General features: G+C 36.4%; 1 protein-coding gene across 1 annotated transcript; it reads right to left on the bottom strand.

Annotated features, from left to right (window-relative positions):
- Positions 1 to 12,523: 12,523 nt before the first annotated feature.
- LOC116179474 lies at positions 12,524 to 13,615 on the bottom strand. The gene is made up of 3 exons (XM_031499268.1): positions 13,400 to 13,615; positions 13,128 to 13,347; positions 12,524 to 13,066 (listed from the first exon to the last, which is right to left on the bottom strand). Exons 1-3 carry the CDS (start codon positions 13,414 to 13,416, stop codon positions 12,524 to 12,526), a joined length of 780 nt encoding a protein of 259 aa, XP_031355128.1. The 5' UTR covers positions 13,417 to 13,615.
- Between the last annotated feature and the right edge of the window lie 322 nt (positions 13,616 to 13,937).

Raw genomic sequence — 13,937 nt, 5'->3', positions numbered from 1 at the left:
CAGGATCGTTGCGTAATTCTAGTTAATTCCGTTGCGTCCCACGACTGTCCGGCGCCTTAAGCTTTCATACGCATTTAACTCCACAGACACCATTTTTGACATATTTAATCTGCGAATGCGGAGTATAGTTTTTTCTATGCGTTTGATTTATTTTTGAGGAAGATAGGTCCAAAATGAAGAAGAAATAGGAGTCTGCGCATACCCGATTCATTTTTGTATGAGGTGCATATAATCAATTTTTCATAAGTGGCACAGAAAAAATGCTCCCCTAGATGCCAACCTCGACGAACCCATAAAGAAACAGTAGTTTTTAAGATAAACACCTGATGGTGACGTAGAGACGGGCAAAGTGACCACAATAGCGAAATTTTCATATGTTTTTGTTAAAATGCGATAAAAATTGAGGCCTGCAGACAGCCTGAAACGCAAATAAATTATGCAAATACAGGAAGTAGTATTTTTCCGTAGGCGAGGCGTCCCTTTACTTCAATTTATTGGGACCGGCATGGCAGCCACTACCTTCAAGCAAATAACAAATTGCCGTTTACTGTTTATACCTACCCTATGCTTATAAATCCGAAATTTAGATAAACTTTGCCATATTTTCAACTGTCAGTACAAGCCCTTTACCTTCAAGTTTTTGATTGACTGGAAACTACCAGCTTTAAAGAACACCCGGTACTTCGACGAACTCAAACGGGGGTTCCCTTACAAAAAATTGTAGTTCCGGACCTATAAACCGATAAACCTGATAATGCTAACATATGCCTTGATCACAAGGTTCCGGGACGCGATCGGTGTTAATTGAACTCCCGAATTTCGGAATTTTAAGTCGGTCAATTAAGTAAGTGTAATTATCGGCATCTAATCAGATGTGTTGCAGCAAACGGCGCATGATTGACATGAGTTTACTGTCAAATAAAGCGCGCTTAATTAGCATAACTGACTCAAATACAATAGACATTGTCCTCCGTGAATGGTGAGAGATTCAAAAGGCTCTTCATAGGGGGCTGTTTGAATCGAACGGAACGGCGTAAATCAGGTTAATCCTAGCCGACCTTATTTTAAATCCTAAAGGGCATTACAATATTCCGTTTTAAGGAAAACCATACTTCTTGTTACATAACAATGTACCTAAAATAAATAAATCATAGTTCTTTGATTATTGCTGCGAATTAGATGCTACGATCCCTAATTCCAGAGGTAACAGCAGCCTCATCACCCTATCAATAAAACACGCGATTTATTAAAATGACCGACATTATACCCGTCTTTTGAATAGAAAATGGTTTTGGAACTCCACACCATTTTGGAGATGGCAAAGTAAGTATATTTCATTTTAGGGTTAAGTGGAAGAGCAGGTAAGGATTTTTCCACACTTGAAATTCGCCGTTTGGACATTCATTTTTCTCCCTTTCATTTTTCCAATTCCAATTCTATTATTATTACAAATATGTTCAAAATTCATTTCTTCATTTTCTTTGTCTAATCTCTACCGAATGTCGCGATATCAATCCATGGTGGCGAAAAACGTAAATACAAGCAGCATTCAACTAAATTTGAAAAGTTGAAAGCCGGCCCGTTAAAAATGTATCAATAAGCGTCGTTATAAAAAAATGTAAAAATCAATTAAAAGACGTAATTACGGATTTTATTTAATTAATGAGAGAGGTATAGAATTGCTTGTTACAATTACGAAATTAACGCCACTTTGTTTCGTGAAAGCAAGCGTTTCCATAACCGATATTTTTATGCGGGAAAATTTGCCTTTCGGCCGCATTGTTTTCTTTTTACCGAGGGAGTCGCTTCAATAATGCGAACAAAGGAAGTCCGCTTGACCGGATGAGGAAGCGAACCTCACGAGTGTCCTTAAACATTTTAATTTAGTGTATAAAATACGAGCTGGAGCACAATGGAAGGGGTAGGTTATTTATTTCGCGTTTTCGTTGCGCGATGCAAGGTGAGCGCTTTTTTAAGGGAAGAAGGCGATTCTCACATTTGGTTGGAAGCGACCGATTTTTGTGTCGGAAATGCGGCTTTGATTTACTCCGATCGTTGTGTTCGATATGATAATCGGATAATGTGCGAGACACGATTAAGCGTGCGAGTCGTCACACATCTTGCGAAGTGCAGCATCAGATGAGATTTAATCAAGACCTTTATGGTAAATGGTTTTTACAATTAACAATAAAAAAGGTCATTTTGATATGCACTGTGCACCTCGTGTGCCAATCGAAGTATTTCAAACATGAAAATAGTTGGTAACGTCAGTAACGTGTAATTGTAGTTGTAGTCACGGAGAGATTAATGCTGGAATAGCAAAGAAATTTGTACAAGTGATTTTCTCGCAAAATTCTTCTCTAATGTGGAAAGGAAATGAAAATAAATTAACTGAGAAATTGAGAACAGTGAAAAATCAGGCAATGTTTACACAAAAATACACACCTTAGCGCTAAGCAAAATTTGAACTCATTTATAGGAATATTGGCATTTAACTCAAAACACAATCACAAGATCAAAGAATCAAAATTTCTTCTCGATCAGTCTACACACATTGATTAAATACGATACAAGCTTACGCCTTTCGAGCCGTTTACGAAGATCGACTCTTTTCCTTTCAATAAAAATTTAATGCAATTTTTTAAAAAGAACCGATCGTTATTTTTGATACAATATCAAAAAAGTTACGTTACCTTAATTAATTTTTTTTAAATCGATGGTTTTCCTATGGTACAGACGGCCCTTCCGTGAAAAGAATTCGGTCTCCTCGTAAAAATCGTACAGTTTTCTGGAATCGTCCTCGTACGATTACCTCTTGTTGTATGGAAATGGTCGGGCAATAAACTTTTTATTTATATGAACTGCATTCAAATGGAGCCATACGCTCTTACAATGATCGGTTCGACGATGGTCGCAAATCGTACACGTGTTTGGATTGGGAGAGGAAGAGGTAGAGGAAATGAGAAGAAAAGTGAGAGCATGGGAATATGTGAATGGATGCCGAAATATTTAAGGTCAGGATCGTGTAATTGCGCGTGAAAGCTCGGGTTGCTGGAAAGTCGTAGGAAGTGACGTTTCTTGCTTCAGATTACAAGCGGATTTTGTTGAATTTGCAGTGCGAGTTGTGGAGGTTTCGACTGAGTGGCCGAACGGTTGACTCGGCGAAATTTTACTAGGCACATTACAAAAAATGATTTTCATAACGGATTCCAATTAATTGCTGGAAACGCTCAAAGCCATTTTCAGGCGTAGTTTTTGAAGTTTATGTTGGTATAGAACTAGTTTGTTCGTAGAGGGCCGTGGGCATTACGCGGGTCGCCACGTGATAATTAGCACAAGACAGAGGAAAGTTTTAAAGTATACCACCCACCGTTATTATTGGTTGGCTATTTTTAGTAAAAATTGAGATTAGTACGTGTGAAAAATAGCAGTGGGACATTTCACCCCAAGCGGCAGAAAAAGTAAAGAAGAAAATTATGTATGAACTCGCGACAAGAAGCACGCTTTCGCGTCGAAGTGGTAGAAACAGCGCAGCCACAAGTGAATTAACTTTCACGGGATCGTTAGTTTCCCTTTATCGTCGAGTATAATACAAAACTTTATTTTATAGCAGAAGCCGTATAAATCATTGTAAAGCTTCTGACAATTCTCAATTTAATTTAGAGGCGTGAGAAATAGCAAGCTTAGGATCTGCCTTCGCGATCGTTGCTATAGAAACAGAATTGTCATATGTTTTGGATGTCATTTTATATCGTGCATTTGAAATAAGAATGACAGATGTCATTAAAATGCACATTCATCTGTTTCACTTTATCTACCCTTACGGTTAAAGAACGTCTTAGCCTACTCATTGAAACCTATTAAAATGTAATTTTAACATTTGTTATAAAATAGATCTCAATAGAACCGACAGACAGACGACGGAAAATCGAGCACATAAGCGTTACCTCAACTTCAATCTGTTACGCTAAAAATTAATATAAGGGGAATCGGGGCCAAATACCTACCAAAACATACAGTTGATTCTAATTGGGAATAGGAGGGGGTATCCTGGTCATTTGAAATGTAAATGTGTCCACCGATCTTTCAATTATGCAAAATAGCTAAAAGTAAGATTTTCACAACTAGCTTGCACTAAAGATACTTGCCTACTGTATTCACAATAAACTCTGAAAGGCGTTAACTTAAATTTTATCTTATATCATACGTTAAATTGTCATTTTAATAGATTTGAAAGAGTAGGCTAAGACGTTCTTTAACCGTAATGACTGTGCATTCTAATGACGTCTGTCATTCTTCTATCAAATGCAAGTATAAAACGACCTTCAGAACATATTACAATTCTGTAGAACCTAAGCTTGCTATTTTTGACGTCTCTAAATGAAATTCAGAATTGTCAGAAATCTCTTAGTGTAATCAGACATCCTATAACCTGTAAACACAACTAAAAATACCTGTGGGACCGCGCGATTATTGTAAAATATTACAACCGCTCTCTGTTTCACAGAATATATAGAATACAAATATCCCAGACCGCGGTCTCTCTGGCGGGGCATTTACGGTTATTAGTCGTGGAATGAAAACTTTGATTGATGCAAGTATCGAAAGAGCTTATTTTGTGGCGATGGAGCGGATGAAGATCCTTCATACAGTAAGAAGAAGGGGAAGAAGCAATCTAAGAAGACACGACTGTTGAAGTCGAATTTGAAGAGTACGAATCAAATTAAAATATTAACAGAAATCTACAGTTTAAATCACCTGTATCAATTTCAAAATCAATAATCATCATGCCGTAAGTACAGTATTTTCCCATAAAAATCCGTCATAACAGATCGTGGAGTAGGCCTACCGAGAAAACCACGTTAAGAAACGCACCAAGTATACTACTTGTAACAGTATTTCTGTTCAGGATATTTAAAGTTCATTTTTACGTAATTAAAATGTTAAGTCTAAATGTAATCATGATTCCCAAGTACGAATGCCGATGAATGAGATTATTGTATCTATAGGAAGTTATCTATTTCAGTTCATTGTATCCGAATGTTAGATTTTAAATATCGCCGCCATGAATTAAAAAGAAAATTAAACACAAGTAATAATCGCGGCGTAATAAACTAAGTGGATTGTGCGCGTAAAGCAGAAATGAGGCCACGGGATAAACACTACGAGAGTATAAATACGGAAATTTCCAGCACCAAAGGAGCAGTTGCTCGCCGTTTTTTAACGGAGCAACATCTGTGCCAATCGCGCCCGCAAATTATAAGCGAGTTTTCTTGCAATAGTGAATTGAGGCGACTTTTTTAAGAAAATCAAGAGAAAGAACAAGTTAAAACATCTCCATCCAGCCACTACATCGAAGGCGAAGACGATCCTTCACGGCACTCCGGAGAAAATTAGGATTGCGAGATTTCCGAAGGAAGTTCGATTTTCAGTTCTACGCGCGGTCCGTGCACACGACCTGCCTGTGATTGGCCGAACCTAACTCGAATAGCTGCTTGCAGCGGGTGGTCCTGAGTACATTGGATCATCGATCGGGGCGAGGCCAAGACTGCACTCCGAATCCTAGTGCACGTTAACAATAGACAAGGTATTTATAAACCAGTAAACATTATAGCGTTGTAGTTTATCATCTTTGTTGTTGGCCCTGTCGTAGATTATTGCATTGTAGTTTAAATTTGTGTTATTGTAAGGGCGATTTAATCACCTACTAAGATTGCATTCAAATGCTTTCATTTTAACGACTCGAGCCTGGAAGCGTTACTACACGCATTTACAGCAGTTTGTTTTGATTTTCAATCTAATTGTATACTAATTTATGAAATAAGAATTAAGTTTCTTTTTGTACTCGGCGGTTAGAGGTAATATTTTGATTTTTGACTAACGTAATAAAGACCGATTTTCCTTTCTATGCAGCGAATTTTTGTGAATGAATGAGTTAACCCTACTTTTACAGGAACGTACCGCCTCAACCCCCATTTCTTTTGACGTGTGATTTACAGCAAAAAGGCGATTTTCTAAGAGAAAAAGAACATACCTAATAGGTTTTTTAATAAAGACTATTGACTTTTATTCATTTATCCTTTCCCATTTCCTCGAGACCAGAGAAGGATTATCGACTGAAGCTAGCCGGCGCCCAACAACAATTATTTTATGTAAGAAAAACCACCCCTAAATAAAATAGTGTGAAAAAGAAACGCTAGGAAGAGTTGAAAATCATTTTATGATCTACAATTTTTGTCTGAGCTAACAAGTTTAATAAAATCTACCGTTTTCGAGAAAAATCCAAAAAAACCGAAAATTTTGACATTTGACCCATGGTTTCTATATATACAGGGTGGTGACTTCCGTAACGCATCATATGGATTTCAATGTAAAATTCATAACATGCGATTATTGGCTCCCCAAATTATTTTAGAGCAAAAATGTATAAAAGTTTTTTGTAGAAAAAAATTTTTTACGCCAATCCACCGTATTAGTTTTCAATTTTTTTCATATAAAGACGGAAAATTGGAAAAATAAAACCCAAATCTTTTTCAATAATCTGTGATGCCATGGAATTTTTTAATACCAAAACTACGCCAACATCCGCCGTGTCATGGAATGTCTGCTATAAAACAAATCAAATTCTATCAAAAAGTATTATATTTAGAACAGCCAATTCAACATAAAGAAAGACCTAATTACTAAAAAGGGTTTCCTAATATAACAATTTACAATAACTGTTCGAATAAGTCACCATTAACTGCAAGACAGTAACTAAGTCGAGCATAAAATCCATTTCAAACTCCTGCTAATTGATAACTGGATATCTTTTTGTTTTAGAAAATTCCATGGCATCGCAGATTATTGAAAAAGATGCGGGTTTTATTTTTCCAATTTTCCGCCTTTATATGAAAAAAATTGAAAACTAATACGGTTGATTGGCGTAAAAAATTTTTTTCTACAAAAAACTTTTATACATTTTTGCTCTAAAATAATTTGGGGAGCCAATAATCGCACGTTATGAATTTTACATTGAAATCCCTATGACGCGTTACGCAAGTTACCACCCTGTATATGTCGGAGTTTTTGTTATTTGGAATGTCTATTATATATGTCTATAAAATAAAGTTTTGTATTATACACGACGATAAAGGGAAGCTAACCATCTTGTGAAACTAAATTCACTCCATGGTTAAAATATCCCTTTATCGTCTAGTATAATAAATAACCATGAAATGCTTCGCACAAAAATATCTTCCAGATACTTCCAGAAACCCTAAATACCTACCCAGGCCATGACTAATATAATCTGATGCAAATGGCCATTTAAGATGTGTTTTCTAAGATTCGCAGTTTCGTCACGATAATTCTGCACTAATTTACCTCCCTCACGTAGTGTGATACCGGTATCGATTGCCGGAAATTTAAGACCGATGTAAAACAGTTTCCAATAAACTAAGGCGTTCATACCACCTAAGAAACGCTTCATCTTTATCTTGATAGCTGAGAGCATTTATAACCATCCGCATCTCAAACGTGTGTAAATGGCACCAGCACAACAATACAACCGACATTACTTTATCCACAGGTGGTCCGATGAACGCAAACTGATACGAAAAATATATCAATACGTTCTGTAGTCATGCATTACGAAAAAGGCACGTCAATGGTATTAAGTACGATTTACGGGCGAAAAGGGCGATCGCGCGTACACTGAAATTTACAATTTCGTATCCGACCGAAAGGAAAAGAACTCATTTTATAAACAGCTGCAGGTAGCGAAACTATATCCTCATTTTCGACCAATTAATAAAGCACGCCGGTCGGCATAAAAAAAGGATTCCAAATCCTTTAATGCAATTCATACATGCGAAACATTTTAATTTGGTCTCTTGCCTTTGAAGCGTCCCATTGTATTTGTAGGTTTATTATTTAATTATGTTCGTTATTAAATTGTTTATGAGATTTCATTATATATAAACTGCAATATGAGGATCAGTGGAATAATAGCGAGGAAGAAGCGGCTACATTCCAATTAGCCTGTGCTTTCGGCGAAAAGAGTTTTCGGTTTTGTATCTACTCGAACGGCCGTTGCCGACGAAACACCAAACAATCAAGTACTTTTTAGTTGAACATTTTGTAAGTTTTGAGAGTATAGCAAACTTACGTGAAACGTGATTTATACAAATACCGTTTGCCATTTAAGAAGTGCAAAGTACCTAACAGAAAAAAGAGTAAGTTACGATGAAAATAGTCGGAAACAAGGTTCCGATTTTATGGAGTGCCTTCAACATCCCCGTCATTGGAAGATGAGACACAGTCGTAGAAGTGATATTATATGTATTCAATCCCTCTCTTAATAATAATAATAATATTTAATTGTGAGAAGGTGTGAATTACACTTACACTCGTCAAAAGAAACGGGAAATTACATTAAACATTAAAAATAATAGTATATAACAAACAATATAACAAACAAACTAAAAACAGACAGGTAAAAACAGTAAAATCGCAATAAAAACTAATTACATAATCTACCACTAGCCACAAACTCGTTAAAAGAATAAAATGCGTTACATAGAAGAAAATTTTTTATGCGTCTCTTAAATATGGGGTAGTCTAAAATCCTTATATCTAAGGGAAGGCAGTTATATAAATGTTTGGATTGGTACTGTACTCCTTCTTGTGATTTTGACAGTCTGCATAGATCAGTACGGATATTGTTTTTTTTTCTTGTGTGATGAGTATGTACGTCAACTTGTTGTGTGTAAAGGGATATATTTCGTTTAGCATAGCATAGGGCTTCAAGAATATAAATACAAGGAAGTGTTAAGATTCTGAGATCGATAAATGCTTGACGGCAATCGTCTCTATAACCTAAAGATGCCAGAATCCGAACAGCTCTACGTTGTAGTTTGAACAAACATTGCCAATGAGAACTATGTCCCCAAGCGAGGATGGCATATGAGAGAGAACTATGCACAAAACCAAAATATGCTGCTTTAATGGTATTTAAAGTTGTGCAGTTGCGCAACCGACTAAGTATAAATATCGACGTGTTCAATTTTTTGGACAAATTATCGCAGTGATATTTAAAGTCTAATTTGCTGTCAATCACACAACCTAGAAATGTGAAATGAGCACCATTAGAGACGATATTATCTTTTCTTAAAGATAAAGGCAAGATAGTAGTCTTAGCAGGATTTAGTTTTAAAGTATTATCAGTGCACCATCTAGAAATAAGTTTGATGCCGTCTTGAATGTTGGCATACGCCGAATCATAACACATACTACTCGATATTAGTGTAGCGTCATCTGCGTACAAAATACATTGCGTCTGCGGTGGCAAATGGGACGGTAAATCATTTACATAAATTAAAAACAGCAAGGGTCCAAGGATAGAGCCTTGCGGTACGCCGTATTTGATGTGTAATTTGTTAGATACTGCGTTGTTAAAGAGGACACATTGATACCTATTAGACAAAAATGAAGACACTAATGACAAACTCCGTTTACTAAAGTGATACACCTCACTAAGCTTGCGGACTAAAGTATCATGGCATACACAATCAAAAGCCTTAGTGAGATCAACAAAAGCAGCTATCATGTGTTGCTTATTTTCGAAATAGTGTAAAGCCTTCGCGGTGAAAGAAATAATTGCGTCAGAAGTACATCTACCTTTCCTGAAACCGTATTGATACTGATATAGCAGCTTATTAGATTCAAAAAAGTCAATTACTTGTTTATACAGAAGTTTCTCTATGACCTTGCTGAAAACAGGCAAAATAGAGATTGGCCTGTAACTGCTAATACTCTTTCCATCCATTCCTTTTTTAAGAAGTGGAATAACCAAACCAACTTTTAAGGTTTCAGGAAAAATACCTGTTTTGATAATGTTTGCTAATTTAGTTAAAGGTTCGACGAAAACACTAACGTTACGTTTTATTAAGGCCGCGCTAAAACCAAAAATGTCTCTTGAACTGCTATTCCTCAAACTTTTGATAGCGTCACGTGTGTCGACTTGCGAAACAAATTTAAAGTCGAATACCAAATTATCGGAAATCTTTACATTACAAGAGCTAACGGGGTCGCTGGCAGTGTTAGGCAAATTGCCCAAGATCTCCTCAACGATACTGCTAAAATACCTGTTAAAATCATCGCATGTTAAAGACGAATGTGATTCAATATTACAATTTTTATGCGAATTGATTATTAACCACATAGATCTGCTGGAATTCCCTGAGTTTCTAATAAAATTATCGTTGACTTTTATTTTGGCAAGTCGAATCTCTTTTTTGTAATGTAAAGAGAGCGATTTCTTTAAATGATATAAATTTGGCGTTTTATACATACAATGTAGTTCACTGATCAGTTGTAAATTCGATCGGAGTTTACGTAATTTGTCAGTAAACCAATTGACTTTGTTCGAGGTCCCCTTTTTTGTAATCTTTACAACAGGGAAACATGTATAGCAGAAGTTACAAATCATATTCATAAAATCAGTCCATGTTGCGTTACAGTCGCCTGCGTCACAGTTTATAATTGATTTCCAATTACACGTTTGTAATTTACAAAAAAATAGGTACATACCTGTACTCGATAAGAGACGGTATAGCTTGGCACAGGGTATTTCACTGCTGATGCGTTCAACTTTAAGTTCGATGAGTTGACCAAAATGGTCAGACAAACCAGTATTTATGGTCTTACTTCTATAACTAAAGCATGAAAAATTAATGAAAATGTTATCCAGGCAATTCTCTCCACGAGTACTAGTGAAGATTGTCTGGACAAAGCCGTTTGCTTCCAGAAAATCGCAGAGCAGTTGTGATTTGTAATCTTTACCAAAATGAACATTAAAATCACCTGACAGAACAATATTAAAATTAACTAATTTGTCGAGCATATTTTGAAGTAGACTCATAAAGGTATCAAATTCTCCATTAGGAGACCTATAAATACATATTACAGCAGTGTAAGAGCTACACGATTTACTTAAAATAACCACTCCACCATGAGTCAACGATGATCTGCAATGGAAGGACGTCACTAAGTAGTCACCAAGTTTTAGAGATACCAGTAGTTCGCTGTCGATAAACCAATGCTCACTTAGACATATTAAATCGAAATTTTTGTCAGTTATAAATGCTTCAAGTTCATTAATTTTATTTTTTAATGATTGAATATTAATATGAAAGACGGTTAGGTTGTAGTCCGATTGTCGAGTGACACGCTTATCGACTATCAACTGGTTATGTTGGGTTTCTGTCTCCGGAGAAAAAACCGATTTACACACGTACCAATCGGCCAAATAGCTGGGTCCATTATTTTCTCAAGATTTGAGAGATGTACCGTCACTTTAAAGGAGGAGTAATATGACGGATGCTTGGATTCAAGCTTTTCGCATAAGACATCCTTAAATAATGGATGCAGGTAACTGTGTAGCGCGTGCACAGTAGTAGATGGGTCCAATTTATAAACATGAACATAAGCTCTCTGTACAGCAGCTTTAATATTGCAAGATAACTCCTGCCCACTATTGCCAATGATTGGAGTATTAAATTTGGATTTTTTACGTGATACTAATTTCCAATCTTTATTGGAATTACCATCAGAGACACTTTTAACCACATTGGAATAAGAAACAGGAGCCGTTTCAGGAGATAAATCGGGAGCACAGTCGATACTAGGTTGGTTTTCCTTAGATGAGCTCCCGGGGCCGTTATCCTTATTACTTGATTTAGTTGACACATTCTTAGCTGCACTGGCTTTATCATTTTTAACAGACAAATCGCTAGTTTGTTTGTTTACTTGCTTGGTTGGCAATGATTTCGAGGTCGAAAGTTTAGCAGTGCTATCAGTGGATTTCACATTCTGAACTTGAAATTTGTTTAAAAGAAGAACTCGATTTTGTAGTGATGAGATAGTAATCTCCTGGTTAGCAATCAACTTATCCTTTTCAGAAATTAGTTCGCGCAAAAACTTAATTTCAATAGTGCCCCATTTAGTACATAAAGGCCAAAAACTGAAATAACTCGGCCAGCAAAGCTTTTACCTTGATTGTTTGCAAACTTGAATTTACACTAGTTAGACATTCCCTAACAACATCAAAAATGCAGCTTTCTGCAATTTTTGTGACCCTAAAGTACGAAAATAATTAATAATCGTCTTGGTTCGACTTATCGCCATACCATGCCCGTATAGGTTCAATATGCAGCTTTGAAAAAAATAATGCTTGACGTTTATTTGTTTATCCAACACCTCTATGTTATCCAGTCATTATCATGACGAAATTAAACGAGTAAGGTATAATATAACCCACTGAGTTATGGACGTAAAATAACTCACTAGCAAGATAAAGTACAGGAACATTCTTTTATTAATTATTCTGACAAAATCAACACAAAAATCTAATTTAAATTCACATTGATATTGAAATTAAAGGAAATCGTTTTCTTCTTCGATGTTGCGTTGGAATCATGAAGTATGTCGGAAGAATTTTCAACAGAAACACAATCCATTTCATTCGAGAAGGAAGTCGAGGCTAACGGAATATCAACGACTTTTTTTTGGCGCCTCCTTGAATCCTTTTGGCTATATCGATTTTGTTGTTGACTGAATCTTGGATATAGCCTTCGGCCACCGTGGACGATTTCCATCCACCGTGGCGTTTAAGTGTTGTTATATCGGCTCCTGCGTTTGCCAGAAGAGTTGCAGACGCACGTCTCATGCTGTGTCCAGTATATGAGTGGGCTTCGGGTAGGTTCAAGAAGGAAGCAACTGCCTGGGGTACCTTAGATATGGTATTTATACCAACTGCCTGGATAGTGCATTTCTCTTTCTGGTAATTCACGAAAAATCTGCGGTGTGGAACGTTCTTGGGTCTCAAAGAAACATATTTCCTGTACAGGTCCAGAATGTTTATAGAGAATCCTTCTGTCATGATAGTAAAACTTCGTGACACATTTGTCTTCGAGTCGGGTATGGAGACATATAAGTATCCTCCCTTATCTTCAATATCATCAACTGTCAGTTTGGTGATTTCATCACAACGACAGGCACCTGATATCCCCATTACCAATGCAACCTAGAAAAATACAAAACACATGAACATAAAGGTAATATATAAAGAAATTATGAATCGGTACCTTTATCATCAAGTATTTACTATCAGGTGCCTGTGTCAAAAACTTCTCTACATGTTCTCTTTCCAAAGTCTTCGCCTTTTTAGGTTTGTGAGTCCTTGCTTCATTCTTCAGATAGCTGATCAGTTTTCCATATTTTGATATGTCGACATTCTTATATACCTTCAAAGTACTTTTTACCATGGAATATTTCGTCCACATCGAAGAAGGTGCCAATTTTCTTCTGTAATTGTGGAAATAAGCCAGCATGACCTATTCGTTGACTCCATTCAGACCTTGCTGTTCCCTCCATTCTTCAAACTGGCGGAACTCTTTGTCGTAATTGTCTTTAGATTTTCTTGGCAGCAAACTAAGACATGCTGCCTCAGCCTGTTTCATTACTTCTTCAGGAACAAAAAGGGGTTCTTGCAAATCTGCCATTATTCAGAAAATTTTCTGACTAAATTTTTTGTTGTTTATTATTCCCCATAGCAACGAATTATTGCTTTTGTATTCCATGCACTCTAGCTTTTCGCGGAACACGCAGTTTTTAAGATTTCCACGTTTTAAACCAGCTTGAGGAGGTGTTGGATAAAGTTTTGTATGGTGCACGTGTGTTAATTACAAATAAGTCACTTGAGAAAATAACCCCACTCGGCCTGACGGCCTCGTGGGCTTACTTTTTTCTCGCGTGACTTATTTGTCATTTATACTACTATTATATCACTAATATTAATTATCATTTAACCAAAATTTGTTCTTTCAAATTAGCATCGAAGCACAAAAGTAGCTAGTAGACTAGAGTGCGTCTTTGCAATAGCATTTTAGTTTTGT

The sequence above is a fragment of the Photinus pyralis genome, unplaced genomic scaffold (assembly GCF_008802855.1).
Source record: "Photinus pyralis isolate 1611_PpyrPB1 unplaced genomic scaffold, Ppyr1.3 Ppyr1.4_LG8, whole genome shotgun sequence".
Lineage (NCBI taxonomy): Eukaryota > Metazoa > Arthropoda > Insecta > Coleoptera > Lampyridae > Photinus > Photinus pyralis.
Note: the sequence above shows the minus strand (reverse complement) of the source record. Positions and strands in the feature narration are given on the sequence as shown.